General features: G+C 40.5%; 1 protein-coding gene across 6 annotated transcripts in view; it reads right to left on the bottom strand.

Annotated features, from left to right (window-relative positions):
- Positions 1-10,527: 10,527 nt before the first annotated feature.
- map6a (microtubule-associated protein 6a) overlaps positions 10,528-19,071 on the bottom strand; it is a 33,298-nt gene continuing 24,754 nt past the window's right edge. Inside the window, exons 2-5 of one of the 6 annotated variants that reach the window (XM_074672194.1) lie at positions 18,647-18,860; positions 18,304-18,518; positions 14,470-14,580; positions 10,528-10,975 (exon numbers count right to left, since the gene is read on the bottom strand). In XM_074672194.1, coding sequence (XP_074528295.1) covers positions 10,828-10,975; positions 14,470-14,580; positions 18,304-18,518; positions 18,647-18,860 — 688 coding nt within the window. In that variant the 3' untranslated portion in view covers positions 10,528-10,827. The other 5 variants (XM_074672195.1, XM_074672197.1, XM_074672199.1 and 2 more) reach the window with 5 other exon arrangements.

Raw genomic sequence — 19,071 nt, forward strand, 5'->3', positions numbered from 1 at the left:
GTGCCAGTAGCAGGGTGCAACTGCATTACAAGATTCTGGTCCAACACTGCATGTTGGAATCTCATCTCCCAACTCTCATGTGGTTAAAGTAGAATTTACAATACTTTTTTGATTGCAGGAGAGATATGTTGAAATAAAATGAAGTCATTGTACTGTTCAAGCACAATTATCATTTAAATTCATTTTAGCTGCTATTTTTTAAATTAAATTTATCTCTTTTGTATTTGTTGCATGTGAAATATTTCCTGTTGAAAAAAATTGATGTGCTGTCAGAGTGAAATAAAAGATGTCCTGTGCGAGTTCAGACACATGGGGGCGCTGCGGGCTTGTGTATTGTATTTAAGGTAAAATGGCTTCCTGCATTCATAGAGATGCAATATTTACAACGTGAAATACAAACAGTGAGTGTTAAAATTCATTTTTACTAAGCTGAACTTGATTAGGGATGCAAAAAGGAGGAGTTGACACCTCAGGTCATTAAGAGCTCAGGACTAAATAAAACGAGCCTGTGCAGAAAAGAGGAGGAGGTCCCAGCTTCCCACTCCACATTACCCATAATCCTCCATTGTTGACTGCAGGGTCAAAAAAAAAAAAGCTCCTGGACTGACGGTGAGAATCTGAATACTAAACAGGAGAGGTTTTCTCTGTTTGAAAGGTGGTCCCCAGAGACCGGAGGGGAAGGACGACTACAACCATCTGGAGGGCTGCAGAAGCTCCGCCCACTAATTAACCCATTCGGCTCAGTCTCTATGGCAACGGAACAGTGCATGAGCGAGAGCAGCCAGGATCAGAGGGAGAGAAAGAGCGGGAATACTTTAACATATGAAACGTGAAATTGGCTTAAAAAAAGGTTGATGTTGAACGCTCAGTTTAGATTCTTGCAGTTGTTTTCTTTTTTTAAAATCACTTTATCATTTCAAATCTATTCATTATTGATACGTGATTCATTTTTAAATGAATCAATTTTCCTGTCTCTCTGTTGGGCCACTTTTGGTAACATTGCTCGGGTAGTATTTAATGTTTCACAGAGAAAAAAAAACAGTGGGGGAAGGCATAGTTTTGACAGGCAATTACTCAGGGCTTTGTTCACAAAGCTGCCTCAAGGACTTGTGCTCATTGACCAAACATTCATTTCTTTTTGCTGAAAACCCACAATATGAGGTTGATTTGCCTGTCCATATTTTTTCAAGGCTTTTCTTTGCAAACCTTGTTTTTGTGTTTCATAGGCTCATATACCCCCATCATTTAAAACGTATTTAAATTTGAAGTACCACGCTCAGAAGACTGAACATTTCCTGCCACCAGAGAGAGACACTGAACTACTGGTACATCAAAATGGAAGAGTATTTACAGTGCTCATGAGAAACTGTCATAACAATGCCCCCTCTAATTGTATCCATCGCATTGCTTATCTATTTTTTTTCTTTTGTGTTACTGAGTGGTTTCTGATCATGTTTTCAGAAATAGTGGAGGCCATGAATTCAAGTGTCACAATAAAAACATCGTGTGCATGGAATGCAACTGATAGGGTCTGTATGACAAAGAGGCTACAGCAAGTGTTCAGCTAGATCAATAACTTTGCCATCCTTGTTTTTTTTCTCTGTCCAGTCTAAGGCTAACATTAATCAAGCTAACACTAGCGTCTCATCTTTTCTTTTCTTCTTTGTCTCGATGAAAATGCGGCAAGTGTAAAAAGGAAGAGGGCAAAGAAGTGAGAAATACTTTGTTCTGATGTTAAGGAAATGTTAACCTCTTGAGGAATAATGGAACATCCGTATCATGCATTACAGAAGAGTTTTTCCTATTTTCACAGACTGTAACTTTAGTTTGTTGGTGGCATGGGAAAATATTACTTGTGAATCAGCAAATTCCTTCAAACAAAGTGGGTAAATAAATATGTCAGCTACTTTTCATTTGTTTGAAGATTGGCATTGGTTGAGTGTATTACCGCAGTAGGGGTTTCTTTAGCTCTGCTTTCTTGGGGGCCATGGTCTGAAGAGTTTGGGAACCTCTGCATTAAAGTAGTCCAAAAAAAAACTTCAAATAGATAGATATATAAAAAATTAATAAATAAATAATATCATAGCCATGTGAGAAGATGACTAACAAAGAAAAAGGAAGTTGTTTGCTTGTTTATTTGTTCCCCCCTTCATACCATATTTGTACTTTGAAAATAAAGTGAGCTCAGAAGTGGCTAAATGTTAACCCTAGCTGTATTTTGATGTTAGCCAGCCTAATGTTTCATTAACTTGAATTTTGGTCCAGCATCTTACTCGGTTTTCACAGTCCACTGTATTTATGGCTGCATATCAGTCAAGGAGCTGGGATGTGAACAATTTTCAAATTGTGGTTGTTTTCCTGTTGTGGGCTTTGACACATGGGAGCTTAAAACACATTTTGAGATTTCAAGTGTAACAAAACAAGAGGACAAATGAATAAGACAAGGGGTGTTGTTTACTTTATAAATCTGCTTTATTCATTGTTGGTGACAGAGATCCTTGATGGCGCACAGTGCTTACCTTCATTCAGGAATCAAATGTTGGTCACAGCTGAGATGTCTGTATCCAGGTTTTGAGAGGCAAATTTTTCACTCCATTTTCAAGATTTCTTTCCATCTTTGTGTGGTTGTTTTTGTGCTCCTGTAGAGTCCACATGGCCCTTGTTGCAGAGGATTTTGAAAACAGCTATGTGCTGGTTGTTCATAATTTATAACCTCCATGAACAACCAGAGTGGCTGTGACTGGCTGTAATTTCTGCTGTTAAATACACGAAACAAGCATCCAGGGAGTGATTTCTGGATGATTCAATGAGACACGGGGGAGCAGGGGGTGTACACAGGAGGAGAAATGAGTTTTCCACTCTGAACGTTTGTTCGAGAAAGCAGCTGAGACACATCCCTGCATAATGTCTGCAACACGATCAGTGTCTCCTCAGTCCCTCCCCTCTCCTCCCCCTTCTCCTCCCATCCCATCCATCTCTCTCAGGCAGGACAGACACACAGTCTTTCATCATGTTTTATTCTGTGTGTGCGCGCACATGTACTTGTGTGAGTGTGTGTGTGTGTGTGTGTGTGTGTGTGTGTGTGTGTGTGTGTGTATACACTCAGACACTCACACAGGACATTATTAATTAAACATCCTGATTGTGTTTTTATAGAGCTGCTCAGGACCTCTCTACACTCTGTGTAACTGATTTGTCTCCAGAGTGTGATAAATTCTCATCTATCAGCTTTATTACCTTTGAGCTAAGTCTGTTTCATTCATGCCTTTCAGGGGTGGAAGAAGATGAGCCTAAATATAATTGGCTGCCTATACTTCAAATTTGTACCTTTTGATTAGTTATCTGTAACCCACAGAGAAATCACATATTTTTATTTTACTGTATTAAAGAAATGGTGAATTTACATGAACTATCAATTTAGGATTAAAACTCAAAAAAAAAAAAAAAAAAAACAAGATTCAGACTGTTATCCATAAGAGAAGGATCTGTTATAACTGGACAACAGTGCCACCCTCTGGCCTGGAGTCTCATGCACGCTGTGGTGAAGATGTATCCTTTAACAAGGCATGTGTTTGTTTAGCTTAGCCCCTGTGTTAGCCATTAGCTTGTGTTTTAGTCTTTTGCTTGAGATCTATCACTGTCCCGTTTAGCCTTCTCCTGCTCCTCTGTCTTTTTTTTGTCTGACAGTTAGGCTTTATTTAAATGACAGCATTTAGTCCGACAGCGCTAAAACGCAGCGGAAAAAAAACAAAAAAAAAGCATTCCAGGCCTGTAGTTGGCACTATAACTGTCTTGTCCAGAAGAGGCTTTTGGTAGATCTCCATGGAAGTAGAATTGAGCTGATCATCTGGTGTATTGTTGAATATTCAGAGCAGAAGTGCAGGAACAGATGCTCTTTTTGTTGAAAGACAGTCAGTAGATTCAGTAGATTTAGCAGATTGAGCGGCGCAAGCACAACACGGTAGTCCATGATGATCGTAGCAACGGTTCTATTGTACTGTTGTTTTTGCATGAGCAAGGGAAGTGTGACGTCAGCGTTTTTACTCAAAACTCTGGTCTGCTATTTACGCTAGGGTGACCATATTTTGATTTCCAAAAAAGAGGACAACGGCACTGGCCTCGCGGCACAAATTCAGACAGGCTTCTTATATTCTTAATATTTTCACTGCCCAGTGGTTACTCCCGTCTGTGGAAACACCACAGTACTGGATTTTTTTGAGCGCTTCATGAGTGACTTCAACAGAATGGGGGGCAATTACACCTAGAGATGGGTACCGAATCAGGTACTTCAAAAGGTACCGACCGAATTCTGTCAAAAGTACAGAGTACCGATTCATGTAAAAGCAAAAGGTACCACGTTTGGGTACCTGAACACATCCTTGTGACTGTGAGGAAGTGAAAGAATAGTCGATTTTCCATGATGGACATGAACACAGCATTGCAAGGGTATATACTGAAGGATATATATGTTAAATTGAAAAAAAAAAAAAATAAATAAAAAAAAAATATATATATATATATATATATATATATATATATATATATATTTAATATTGTTAAAGAAATTGATATTTTTTACCACATAACTACAAAAAAGTACCGAAAATTTGTACCGTTGAGCACTGGTACCGATTGCCAGGTACCGGGCATTGGTGCCAGCACTCCTAAACTTTTTAGCAACGTCAGAGTCAGGAAATGTCTTTTTTTTAGCAAGGCACTGGTACAATCCATGGACCTGTAGCTGTTGTGGTGTTTTACAGTATGAAATGCCATTGTCATGTCATGTTTTTCGGTGTCCATGTGAGCTTTGAGATCTCCAGCACCTTTATTGGACACTGAGACATATGTGCCAGCTTTGCACACGGTTCACTCCGCCTCCCACTTGTCCCGACTGGGACGATACGTCAGAAATTTTTTTTTGCAGTTCATCTGTGAAGCTGCACTTACGCTTAGGCATCTTCCGTGCAATACAGCTCCGCTGTCTAAACAGCCCCGTCTTCTCCGCTCTCCGTCTATGTGTTTCTCTCTCGCCTTCTCTCTGATCCTCTCACTCTCTATGTGTGTGTGCACGCGCAGAGCAGACCTGCCCACAAGGCAGCCTCTCGATAAGTGATGCGCATGATAGTATTGTTTGCAAGCAGCGGTCAATTTACGGACGCGCGTAATGGTCCTATGAAAATCAGTGAACACCGGACATTTTTGTGAATTTATTAAACCCGCCCGAACACCCCGGACACCCCGGACAGGACGTAAAAAGTGGACATGTCCGGGCAAAAGAGGACGCTTGGTCACCCTAATTTACGCGGCAATAATTTAGTCGGCAGCGTTTTGGAAAAAATCCCCTCTGGGGGCCTTTTTGAAAGATTGTGTTTCATGTCAGCTAAAATGCCTTCTAAGTGTAAATGCAAGGCCGAAATTCAACAACAGTTTTGCGTTTCACCTCTAAACCATTGTCGCGTAAATGGCCTCTTAGGCTGCTGTGTCCATCATTACTACAACATTAATCACAGAAATCCTTTCCAGCAGAGAAAAGCACAGATCTCTTTTCTTATTACTAAACTTTTTCACCCGGTGGCATGTTGACACAGAGACTTAAGAGTGCCGTAAATCAATCTGGTCCTGGGTGGATCAGTCTCAATCGACCCAATCAAGAAGCCAAGAAGTAGCATTCAAAATAACCTACACTGGCCCTTAAAATCTCATTTTACAGCATAGGTTGTGATCAGGCATATGTAGAAGTGAGACTTTTTCAAGATCACTTAGAAAATCCTCACAGCCCCTTGAAAAAGATGATATATCTTCATATATCTTAACATATTTAAAGTAAATTCTTTCAAGAGCCTTCAGGTTTTTCTGGCTCTAAGGCCTTGTCCACAAGTAGCCAGGTACTTCCAAAAACAAATATCCCCCCTAATAATTTTTTTTTTTGTAAAATACTTTCCTCCATGCCAAATCCATATTTGTCAGTGTTTTTCAGATGTGAAGCCTGTTCCATCCAATCACAATGAGCTCCTGTCTTATTGCTGTGAACCAAAACTCTGTTTCCCGGCATCTACATGAAACCATAAAACTGGAGTTTTCCACAATCTTCACTTCAGCTGGAGTTTTTAGAAAACACTGTCTATAAGTGACGTAAAACTACAGTTTCATGTGGATGACAGGCCTAAACATCTAAAAATATTTGTGGTTTCCCAGCTACGTGTGGCCAAGGTCTAAATCCCGTAGCTGCTGCTTCTGCTCCAAACACCCAGTAAATAAAATCTCCTGACGCTTCCTTTTAACTCGCCTGCTCGCTACTCGCAGTGCTCACATGTAAACAGAGGCTCCCCTGGTGTACGTGTTGTAAAGCGTCTTAATAATGCAGTGACTCATACAGAAGCTGAACCCACTCAGAAAACAACTGAAAGTATCGAAGTGAAACACATTTCAGAGCATCAGTGAATTTTATATCATCTATGTCTTTCCTTTAAATCACAAAGAAGATCAGATAAGTTTGTTAACTGAGTAATGCTTTAAAGTTGTCATCATGCGTTAAATTTTAAAACTAAGTTTAAATTTTCACAGAGAGAAAAAACAGCAACAGAAGTGTAGAACAGAGCTTTTTCAACCTTTGACTTGTGTCTCTCTGACTAACAACAACAAACTGTGAGTTGATGGTGATCCAGCCTCCTGGCGCTTCGCTGAGTGGGTTTTGAATAATTTCTGAGAACCTCATCAAGATGGCCGACTTGCTGATTAAGACTGACAGATTGAGCGTTTCTTCCCCTCCCCCACTGCCCGGTGAAGACGACAGATTCTCCATGCACGATCACAAGAATCACAGAATCTTGATGAGACACAATTTCTGAAGCAGCTCGTGTCCCCTCTGTGTGATGTCTCAATGCATGAGAGGAGAGATATGTTGTAAGTCCCACCAAGCTTTAAAGACAATAAAGCTGTTATGAGGAAAAACTAAAGGTCGACAAGGAAAAAAACTCAAATCAGCAGCTTGATTTTGCTCCTTTCCTCTATCCCAGTCTGTCTCTTTTTACTATACGCTGGACTGAGACATAAATAAAACATGAATACCTGCACCAGTCAGGGACCAAAGAAGGGGATGCTGAACGCTGCTTCCAAAAAAATGCTGCTTGTGCTTTTTAAGGAAAGTATTAAATCCATCACGCTTTACTTTTCTTGCTCTCCTGGGCCTTCGAGTGCTGAGCGAACGTTTTGGTCCAAGTTTTTCCTCTGACAGAGATAAATTTGGGGATCAATACTAGTATAAAAAAGAATAAATGCTTTATGTTTCCGTTACAGTCTTTTGGATCGTTTCTCAGCAGATTAAACTTGAGTGTTGGAAACTGAGTGTTGAATCTCTGAGTTACTGTATTACTGTAATCTTAGAGTTAAAAAAAAGGGTAGGAGAAGACTACAGAGGTCTTGAAATCTCCCCTTTTCCCACCTTGCTTCCAAGACTTAAATTTTTAATGCAACTGACACTCAGTACTCTTTAGTTCCAGTTATGGTTTATAAACATCTACTAGAGCAAGGGTCTTCAACCTGTGGCTCTGGAGCCTCATGGGGCTCTTTGACTCCTTTGCAGTGGCTCCTTTTAGCTTCAAATTTTTTTTTATTGAAATAATCATTTATATATAAATTATTATACATGGTTGGATTGTGGCAGGTAATTAGCAAAAATAATAATAATAATAATAATAATAATAATAATAATAAAGGTGATTTGAGCGATATTTTCAATATGTGTTATCAAATTCAAGTATTCTTCCAAAAAATTTGAAACTTTTACAAATTATTGAAATTACAAAATTGTTGGAAAGTTTTGGCTATCTTTTTAAAATTATTAATATATATATATATATATATATATATATATATATATATATATATATATATATATATATATATATATATATATATATATATATATATATATATATATATATATATATATATTTGTACATTTTTAAAATTTTAAAAGTTTTTTTTAAAGATGTGCAAGTTTTGCAAAACTTATGCAATTTTTTTTGCATTTTTTCTAAATTTCAATACTCTTTGAAATGCTTCTAAATTTATTAAACAAAAATATTATGTCAAAAATACAATTTCACAAATTCAATAAACTTTTTATTTAGATATTTATTCTCTAGATTTTAGCTATGTGTAGAATTTCATACACCCTATAGTCTTTATTGTGAAGATAAAGTAGATTTTGTGGCTCCTCAATGACTTTAATCCAGGTGAGCTGAGGAAAAACAACTGCAGACCCCTGTACTAGAGAAGTTTAGGTGCAACTTTTGTAGGGTTGTTTTTTCGAGAACCCCCTCTTTCAAACTTTGATATGTGAATAAAGAAAGATCCTGGCTGGCTTAAAACAGCACTTGTTTTTCTTGACCTCTGACAGTAAAGTAACAGATACAAACCAAACAGTTAAAGAGAGAGCCAACAACGTACGGTGTTAACATACAGTTAAGAAAAACAACATGAGGACTTGATTCTGGTTGGTGGTCAGTGTTTTCATAAATATGTCACAGTTATAGGTTTTATAAATCATGGGCTGGGGCTTTTTTCTAAATAGCCTAATACACTAGTAGTGTCTACTATTTTGACCAAAATTCAGTCTGTAGTAGTCAGTATGGGAAAACTTGCAAAATCTGCAGTATGCCAAAAATCCCCGGATGTCCCACTGATTCTAGACTCACCAGTCTACCTAGCAGACTGTTTCCCACAATGAACAGCACTAACGCTGTCTGTCTATGTGGGTGGCAGGTTTCTGTGAATTACCACCACCTACTGGACTGAGTTGGTGCTATAACTACAATACAACAACACTAACATTAGACGGTCCATGAGACAGAAGTGAAATGATGCAAAAGAAACATAAATAAATCTTGTTACTTCTAGAGGTTTTTACTTCTATAAATTAGTTAAAGCCCATATAAACCACTATTTCACTTTTTAAACCATACGTGGATTATATAGAGGTGGTTTTTCCATCAGCTGAAATAATAAAAATCCCTTCCAGATTTATTTTCAGTAAACAATATAACTTTTTTGATTAAAAATCAAAATTGATGATTCTGCTATAATTGATTAACAAAATAACTAAAATGCAAAGATCTACCCAAAGTTTGTGTTGTATATTTCTAACAAAAGCAAAATAAAATACATCACCTGTAACTCCATTTTTCACAACTGAAAACCAGAGTAGCATACTACAAAACAAACCCAACAGAACAGTCATACTACATACAACAAGTAGGCAGTATTTGTATTTGGTTTGCAGTTTGGAAAACAGCCCAGGTCTCATGTTTAGGCAGTCTAAAGCCCAAATGTGGTCAACACCGGGAAATGATGACTCCAATTAACTTAAAGTTAATCTAGAAACAGGCTCAGATGTGAGTACAGTTTGTTGTGTGTGTTTTAAATTTGTTCACTTGCTGTACAGTCCCAAGGGATTCAAGAAAGTCATCCAGAAAAAATGGACTGTTGACTATGGGAACTCATGGGGTCTTCTTGGATCCAGGAACCTACAGAGGACACTCAAAGAACTGTGCGTCTTGAACATTAGCTTCGCTTCTATCTCTGGGGGGTGTAGCTTGCTGAGTCTGCCTCTGAGACACATGGAATCCCTTAAAATAAGTCAGTGCCTCATCAGTAAGGTTGCCTTCTCTGGATTCAGGATGTCTTCTTCAGCATTAGCGTGTCTGCAGTCAGGGTTCCCACATCATGTCCCTGCTGCAAATGTGAATGACCTTTACTCTAGAGGATCTAAATACCTTATCTTTTAGAAACAAAGGGATTTGATGATAAATATGACAACATTAGAAAAGAATGAATTAAGAATATGCCAAAAAGTGTTCAAAGCACTACTCTTGAAAATGCTCCTAAAATGCTTTTGAGTAAGAAATTAGTTTTGTCCAATCACATATGTGCTCTTAAAGAGGGGGGCTATCGCTTTCCCATATTTGAATCATGAATATGAAGTGACAATGCTGGATGTTCATACTACACATATGCAGATTTTCATCCATATCTTTTCTCAGATTCTGCAGAAATCCTTGAATCTGTTTGCAAACTGATCAAAATGGTCTGTGATGAAGCCATCACATAAAAATCTTCTGACTAGTTCATGACATCTTGAAGGGGCAAGCCTCAAACACCAAGGTCTACCCATAGCTATGTCCCTAACAGGCCTCCAGAGAGGGCTGGCCAATCAGAGGGAAGGGGGTTTATTGAGCAGGGAGCCTTATAAGGGTTTTCTAAAACACCAGTGAGAGAAAATGGGATTTTCTTTTGATTTCTAAACCATGCAGAAGCTACCACAGGGGTGCCAGAGGGACAATATAAAGCATAATAAAAATTCCAGTGGCCCCTCTTTAACAAGTCAAATGAACTGCATATTTAAATGACATTTAAGCTGAGCTGAGTTTTTATTTGATGCTACTCTCTCCCCCCTCATGAATAATGACTGACCACAAATCAAAAACTACAGTACAGCATTGCAATCTGCAAGTCACAGTAATTTATTTACACTAAAACCCATCGATGTACAGTACAGTGTTGTGTAAATGTGGTATAAGCACTTTATGGTGTGATATATCTCTTTTTTTTTGACATATTGTTTCAAAGAAAATTGCATGAAACCAGAAAAAATTATGTAGCACCTTTGCAGTAATGCCGTGGGTCAAACAGCCAGAAGCTGTTTCAAACATGCGTGCTTCAAATATGTGTGCTTCCATATTTCGTGGGATCCCCCTCCCCACCCCGCTCAACTTAGTTGCAAATACTATTTATGTACAGCACAGAGCAGCAGTCTCTGCATAGAAACTAGTCAGTCTGGTTTCCGTCTAGGGCAAAGCGTACGACTCCTCCGCTCCTACGGGGCTCAGCTCTCTCCAGCAGTGGCTGTGGTTCTCCTCCAGAAGCACCCTGGGAATTACGATGACTGAGTCGGAGAGGCTCGTCCTGAGCATCTCTAGGAGGCAGCACATGGTTAGGGTAACCAGAGGAAGGAGACAAAGAGAGACAGACAATGAGGCATTTCTCTCAGGCGTATAACAGCAAGTCATTGGGCTGAGCTGAGCACCCTGTGACCACTCGTTTCAGGGGGGAACATAACTCAACAGTGCTCTGACATGAGCATAGGGCTCTTTAGTCTGATTGATTATCACAAATGTTACATCAAAATGCTTCAAGGTGATCCTGAACCAGGGACCTATGAATCATGAAATGTTAATCTCTGAAAACTTGATCGGACCGTAAAACTCTTTGTGTTGTAAAGGTACACAATTAAAGGGAAGCCTTTCCTAACATTACACCAGACAGCTTTGCATTCAGATCAGGCCTCTGGTTTAATCCATACTTTAATTGATTAGATTAATCACATTGCTGCTCGAAACTACAAGATGCCAATAGGACAAAACAGTCTCAGGGTGCTCTGTCACATTAAAGCTACAAGATGCAGAGGAAAAAAATCCAAAGCACATTAAACAAATTTTAAATAATGGAAAAAATTGTTGACATGCACTTACAATTTCCTTTGAAATGTCTCTTTCCAAAGCAGATCCGCTTCTCTCATTCCATTCATACTTACCTCTCATTTCATATCCAAGCTAACACTCAGATACTCTAGATAAGGTGCAGAGTCTAAACATCAGATTGCAGGTCCAACAGAAAACAGTGGCAGCATGCATCAGTGACAGAATTTGAATGGAAATAAAAAATGTGGAACATTAACCCAGTGAGCTAAGGTGCAGGGTGATAAATATTGTAATGTGTGATTTCTAGAGTTGTTCCGATATCCATATGTGTGCTGGAGTGCATAATTAAAGACAATACTAGACTAACTGCTTTTTGTTTATTTATTTAATGATAACAGACAAAGTAACGCTAACACAGATGTAACATAAGTCAGAGCTTCTGAAAAAGAGTCATGGTGACAGCAGGCCGGCAACTTCCAGGTTTCTTCAGGGGCATCCCAAGGTGTTCCAATGCCATCAGTTTTCTCCTGTTTACCCAGAGACTCAAACATTTATCTCTCTGGCTCCTCCAGGGAGATTCCAAGGTGTCCCCAGACCAGATGGCATGAGTAGTATCTTCAGTGAATTCTAGGTCTACCCCATGGTCTCCTCCCAGAGGGAAGAGTCAGAGGACATCCTGGTCAGATGTTACCTTAGCTGGATCTTTTTGATACAAAAGAAGGCTCTACTCCTAACTCCATATGGTTGTTTAAGCCTCCGAACCTAAATCTGAAGCTGGGCCCAGCCACTCTTGATGGTAACTCATTTTTTGTTGCCTTATTCAACCTCCTTCTTCTGTCAATACCAAAGCTAATAACCACTGTGGGTGTTTGAACATAAATCAACAGATATATCAACAGATAAATCAAAAATCTTTCTTTCGGGCTCAGCTCCCTGTTCCCCATGACTTTCCAGAAGCTCATACACTTGTCTACTGATGCTGCACCAGTCCACCCTTAATTTCATGATCCACTTTACTCTCACTTGTAAAAAGGCCAAATATATATAATTCATGTTCTCTGTGTTTACCTTGGAGTCTTCCTCTAAATGGAAAACCCAGAGAGTCTCTAAAGGGGCATACCCTGGACAAATCATAAGCATGTCTGAACAACAGGCCTCTCTTTATTCTAGGGATTTGCAAATCCCCAGCCATCCAATGGGAAAAGTCATTTTTAATGTTTTTATCAGCAGAATCATCAATCACTTTGTGAAAGCTGAAATTCAAACTGACCAGTCAATGCTTTACCACCTGAGTCAGCTTTACTAGTTTACCTGTAATTTATATAACCCAGTTCAACTTCGTCATGATCAAGACCTAGAGATACCGGAACTCCTTCACAAGTACTTATTTACTGGCTAAAGACAGCACTCCACTTTTTTGGGCAAAGTGCCCTGACCTTAGAAGTGGCCAAGGATTGACAAACTCTTCCTTGCCGATTAAGCTATCTTCTCAGTGATTGTGTGTCGATAGCCAGACCAAGAAAAAACAGAGACAGAGTTTGTGACAAGGGATAATCCTGATGGGTTAGGCCAACACACACTTGGTGTTTGCCTGTTATACCTCAGTACCTCTAATTACGGACCGGATGACTCATGGCAGTAGACCCAGTACTGAAGACTCACTAAGGCAATGTGTAGGCCTTTCCATGTTCAAAAAAGACTAGGGAAGCTGGATGAACCCCATGACATCTTACTGACCCTGGAAAGTTAAGGAAATGTTCTACTGTCTCTCAACCAGCATGAAATCCTTACAGAGATAGTCTTTTATTAAAACTTGACAAATGGCTTGGGCCCTGCGCTAATCTAAAGCAGCGATTGTGGCTAAGGCACCAGGCAAAGTGAATGGTTAATGACGTCTTTCTTCCTGGCAATGTTCCACGCTCCTCCATGGAGAAGTCTGATGTTCTCAGGATAGTAGGCAGGATGGTAGATATAGTCCCTCTGGTAGCATCTGGTCTCCTCCTGGTTGGGGTGTCTGGACCCTGAAGGGGCATCCTATTCAGGTGCCATTATCACCTCAACTTGCTACTGCTTGTGCAGCTATACTCCTTTTGGATGTCTCCTTGCCCTTGCCCAATCCTTGACTGCGGAATCAGTCATCTTTCAGAGTCATTTTAACTGCTTGTATCTGAAATCTCTACTTTTGGTCATCAGGGCTCAAAACTAAGAGGATGGAGACGTAGATCTATTTGTGAATTAAAGGCCTGCCCTACAGGTAGCCTCCTCTTCCCCTTTGTGGTCTGCTAGCATGCTTGTGCAACTGCTAATGCCAAACCAACCAACCAGTCACTTCTAGATTTACTGCATCCCTACAAGACAGCAAAGTACTTGTAACACCTTGACCTGAGGCAGCATGCACAGGCAGTAGTTCTCTGCACGTTTTTGGTTGTATTACAAAGGTGATGCAAGGTGAGGAGAACACTGGCATAGGATTGATATTTAATACTCCACTCAACCAATTCAGGGTATTGGGAAGGATCAACGGTATCGGAACATCTCTAGTGATTATGTGAGTGACCTGCCTCAAAGTGGGTGGAACAGTCCTCCCTAATCCCTGGGTGTATTGTCTGTAAACCATGCAGTGTTTTTTTTAACCGTGAAGGGTGGGCACATCACAGCCGAGGTTCAAGGATGGTGGGTGATGACTTGGACTAAACCTGAGGCCTCCTTAAGAGAAGGGCATCTTAAGGAACCGTACATGTGGGATGAGACAGCAGGCAGTCAGACAGCCCCAGCCAACCCCCCTACCCTAGTGTCCATATGGAAGAGAAAAACAGAGAGGCTATGACCTGAGGAGTAGACCAGAGATAATGTGGTGGTTCACCAGAAAAACAAAAACTGTGCCACTGTAATAAAAACAAAAGTAAACCACAACTCCATGAGCATGTATGAATGGGAATGAGCGGCATTTGTGGCTCTGTTTCTTTTCGTTGCCCTGGTGATCGGTTACCTGGGATTGGGAAGTGCACAGCCCCACAGGTGTTGCTTTAGAGTCTGCACCCAGCCAATATCTCGGATTGGCTGGCAGAGTTGTATGTAGTGGTACTGTTTTAGCACAACCCTTCAAATGAATCAGAATGTCACTCATTAGCACACGACAAATCGGACACAGCATCATCCAAATGTGACATCGTCTAAAACTCTAACCATGATACCAGTATGAGAAAGAACAATGTCATCTCAGCAAATGTACTACCACACATTGTGTTGGTGTTCATTTTTGCATATTGTCTGTTCATTAGCTAAAAGCCGAAGAAGCACAAGACATTTGATTCTGGAATAAGTGTCTGGACATCCCTTGACATGCATGTTGATCTATAAACTGGACAAGGTCTTGGAATATATTGGAGACAAGATGCAAACATAATATATTCATCAGGTCACACAACATGCGGGGTCCACAGGATGCCAGAGCTCATGCCAGAAGTTTGCGCAGTCTAAGATAAGCGTAGAAAGAGGTTGTGAGAGCGAAATTCTCTTCCATGTGGATCTATTTTAATGTTTGTCTCACAAAAAACAAAGACCAGGACAGGGAGGAGAAATGCTGACAGATACCTGCAACCTCTAGTTTCACCATACTTAGCCAAAAAATAAAAAGCAAGAGGACACTTTTTCTGCTTTTTGCATTTATTTGATCATTAAATATGAGCAAGCAGATAGAAACACAAGCACGTCACAGTCAGTACTTTTTTTTACCCAAAACATAACTTTCTTCACCAGACTTTCTATCCGTATTAGCCTATTAACCACAAAGATAGCACAAGGTGTGTGGTGTGCTAAGCACCATTTACATTTACCGCACCTACAAGACCCCTCCTCTGTTGTGTTACTTGACAAAGTTTCCCCCAACCAAAGGCTGCAAAATGCTAATGAGTCATTCATCCCTGATGGGGCTCCGCTCGGAGACACATGGTGGAGGTTGATGTGGAGATGGTTGCTGTCTCAGACACCAAAGAATAAAGATAAGATTTTCAGCATTCCGTTCAGAATGGGGGGAACAATGCTGAGAAGCTTAATGAAGACAGTCAAATGTAAGGAGCGCAGCGATGTGTTGACCCGTGACAAGACAGTACAGTGTGCTCTTCTGACGCAGAAACAAAGGCTGGAGAAAGTGGTGTCTCTCTACACTTACAAACTAAGACTTAAAGAAAGCAACTGGATGTAGCCCTGCTTTAACATATAGACAAATACAAGCTATATTTATATATATACACACAAGGGAGCTTATAATTGGTTTAAACACGTACATTACAACTTACTCTATTATCCCTTTTCTTTACCACATCAACCCAACATACTTTTCTCACTTTGAGCCGAGAGTTTGTGGAAAAACAAGTAGAACAACATGGATCAGAAACAGAGAGTGATAGAAGGTGAAGTCAGAAGCAGTAACGCTTTTCACTACGTAACTGTGCACATATTAAGGTGTGTAAATAAACCCGGTGGAGCATCAAATCATGTTGGTGAACTAAGCTAACCAGTTTGCTAAGTAATCACTGCCGAGACTTTACTCACATAGGGTATGGTTACCAATCAACGTTTTAATTCCTGTTATCAGCACTGATATCTGGGCTTTGGTATCATTTGGTACCAATTTTGATAGAAACTGAAACCAGTATAAATGTAACCTTCTCTATCCTTGAATGTGAGTGGATTTCCAAAACTAACAGGAATTACAGTTCAACTGTAAACTGTTCCAGTGGATAGACTGCATGTCGCCATTAGTGTTGTTGATGAAACAAGAGCAACATACCTCTAAACCCACATTCTCCTGCATGCTTTTCCAGCTCTGCAGAGCATGAACGAACCTGCCAGTGCTGATGACGTAGTGCGCCCATACAGGAGTTCCAAACTAAGAAGACCAGAGAACTGAGTTACATAGATCTGTCCTATGGCTCAAGCCTTCCTCATCTACTTTTTGACTCAGTATTTGACCAATGGCTGATACCAGGATTAGATTGCTGCATCCCATCTACCTGATGGTAGTTTGCTGATATCTGGAGTAGACTTGTGTTGGAAGATTACCTGTTTTCCAAGTTAGGAGCCTTCAGTTTGTGTCAGTTTTGGCAGCCTTGATGGACAAAGTGGTATTTTTTATCTCTTAGGTAGAGACAGAAACATCTTAACCTGTTGACTACAGGCTTGAAAGATAATCAGAGAAAAATGATCACTTCTGTCGTTGGAGAGACAGTGATTATAAACATTTTTTAGAGAAAATGCTATTGACAGGAGGCGGATTAGAAAAACGTGACAGTTATTTCTAGCAGACATGGTTTTATGAATATAAGAAATATGATAAAAAAGGATTGAAACTCTTTTTGTTGTAAATAAAGTTAATGATTAACTGAGAATTCCCTGTTTCTTTGGTTCCATGTCTCGTCCATAGCTTCCACTTTGAAGGTAATGTGCAGAGAGCCATTAGGCTGCCAGCTCAGCTGTCTGCTATCATCCTGTCACAGTTAAATCACATTGGTTACGGTCACCCTCGGCAGAGTGCATTAAAAAAGCCAAAAAGGGAGTGTGTGTGTGTTTGAGTCCAGGCTGAAATTGCATAACTGCTGCGAGGCTTTGCAGGGGGGCTTAGTGTTGTTAATTATCACCACGTTGGGGGTGATTATGGTAAATTATGGCTTTAGAGATTGTCGGCTCTGCACGGTCGTGTGCTCGTCAGACAGGAAACAACCTAAACAGCTCCAAACAACAACGTCCCCGGCTCCACTGAACTCAGCCCTCTCTGGTTCTGAGTAATGCTGTTACTCTAATGATATAATATCAGCAGTGTCGTCTCGTTCAGTGGGGATACTCATCTGCTTTGCAAATGACTGGTGTTTATGCATAATCAGTTAAGTGTGACCCAGCTGGGCTGTTGGCAACAAATTTGGCGTTACAAAATAGCTCTGAGTGAATGAAAATACCACTGTATGAATGGGTTTCACATGAATGGATGGCAGAGCAGGGAGATTTTTCTTCAGATGATTAGACAACAGTTTGTTGAAGCCTACAACAGAGTTTAAAAGTGAGACACTGGATAAGAAAATCACATTTACACAAAGCAGAATGACATCGCTCCACACAGCGCTGTGAGCTCTTCCATGAACAGAGAACAGGAGCAGAGATGAAAGCAGATAAAAAACACAAGCCATGGACGAACCAAGCAGGACCTTTATCAAAGATTTTCAGTGAATTTATCGAGTGCAGGAACCAAATCCAAAGAGCCAATTTGGTTTACTTTCTCCAGAAAGAAAAAAAGAAGACAAAGAAGAAGAAGAAGAGGGGAAAAATCCTTGATAAAGTCAACAAAGCAATCTGCTCAGCTGATCAAAGCCAGGATTGCTTTTCAGCTTGTGGGTCCATGCAACCAGAGCCATCCATTGGCTAACAAGGCAGTAGCCATGGGAACCCGGAGATGGAGGCGAGCAGGGCAGAGCAGAGCAGAGTGGGGGGGTGGTGGGCGGCATCAAATGGCTGAGGAAGAGGATGCTCCCGCCCACTCGTCACTACAGAGATATGGTGTTGCATGAGGTGGGAGGAGCATGGCTTTTTCTAAACCCCAACATTGAATATTGTTAATAAAGTACAAACACAGCAGAGAGGTAGTGAGAGGACAGGGAGAGTGAGCGAAGGACTACAGAGAGACTAAACAAAGAGAGAAATAGAGAAAGACTGGAGGATAAGAGAGGGACAGATGAGTAAAGATGAGATCCTGAAATGATTTTGCAGCCTCTGTGTTTGTTTTCCCCCAAAAATAAGAAAGAAAAGGAGAAGTAGTGCTAAATGGTTTTACTCTTTTGCCTCAGCCAGTTTGTTGTTCATCTCTTTACTTTTCTCCTTGTCCCCCACCGCCGGCCGGTTCTCGGACAGGTTCTCGGAGGTCGCCTTCTTGGAGCCCCTCAGCGCAGCGCTCTGCTTATCTTTGGCTTTCTTCACTGGTTTGCTCTGGCCTGCCGCTGTGGCTCCAGACTTTTTGGGTTTAGAGCGTGGGACACTATACCTGTCAACCTAAGGATGGCGGACAGTGGAAATGAGATTCCTGAGCTTTAAACACCTCAGACACGTGTGTAATGAGATGAGCATGTGTAAGAGGAAGTTAATCCCTTCATTCAGCTCCGTAAGGGTGTGGGTCTCACCTGTTTGATGGGGTCTATGTAAGGCTCGCTGTACAGGCTGCGTATCCTCCTCCTCTCCTGAGCCCTGTTGTCAGCAGACTGCAGCGGCGCCTGTCCCTTGAAGGTGGCGCTGTAGCTGGTCTCTAGACTGGTCTTCCCGTCTGGGGGCAGGTACTGGGACTTGGCCCGGATCATCTTTGCTGGCTTCACATCTCTGTAGGCTTTGTACTCAGTTCTGTTTGGAGGACAGAAAGTTAAACCTCATGAGAAAGTGAAACAAGATACGGAAACCATGTTCAAAAATACCTGTAGTTATTCATAAAATAGAAAGATTAAAAAAAAGTCTGTTTGGGTATTAAACAGTCCTGATAGACTTCCCTTAAAGATACTTGAACTAGATGATCATTAATTTCAAAGTGTGTCTTTAATGGAGCTGGACTAATAAT

The sequence above is a fragment of the Halichoeres trimaculatus genome, unplaced genomic scaffold (assembly GCF_033239565.1).
Source record: "Halichoeres trimaculatus isolate MK-OKI-2021-1 unplaced genomic scaffold, fHalTri1.1 fHalTri1_scaffold_6, whole genome shotgun sequence".
NCBI classification, from domain to species: domain Eukaryota; kingdom Metazoa; phylum Chordata; class Actinopteri; order Labriformes; family Labridae; genus Halichoeres; species Halichoeres trimaculatus.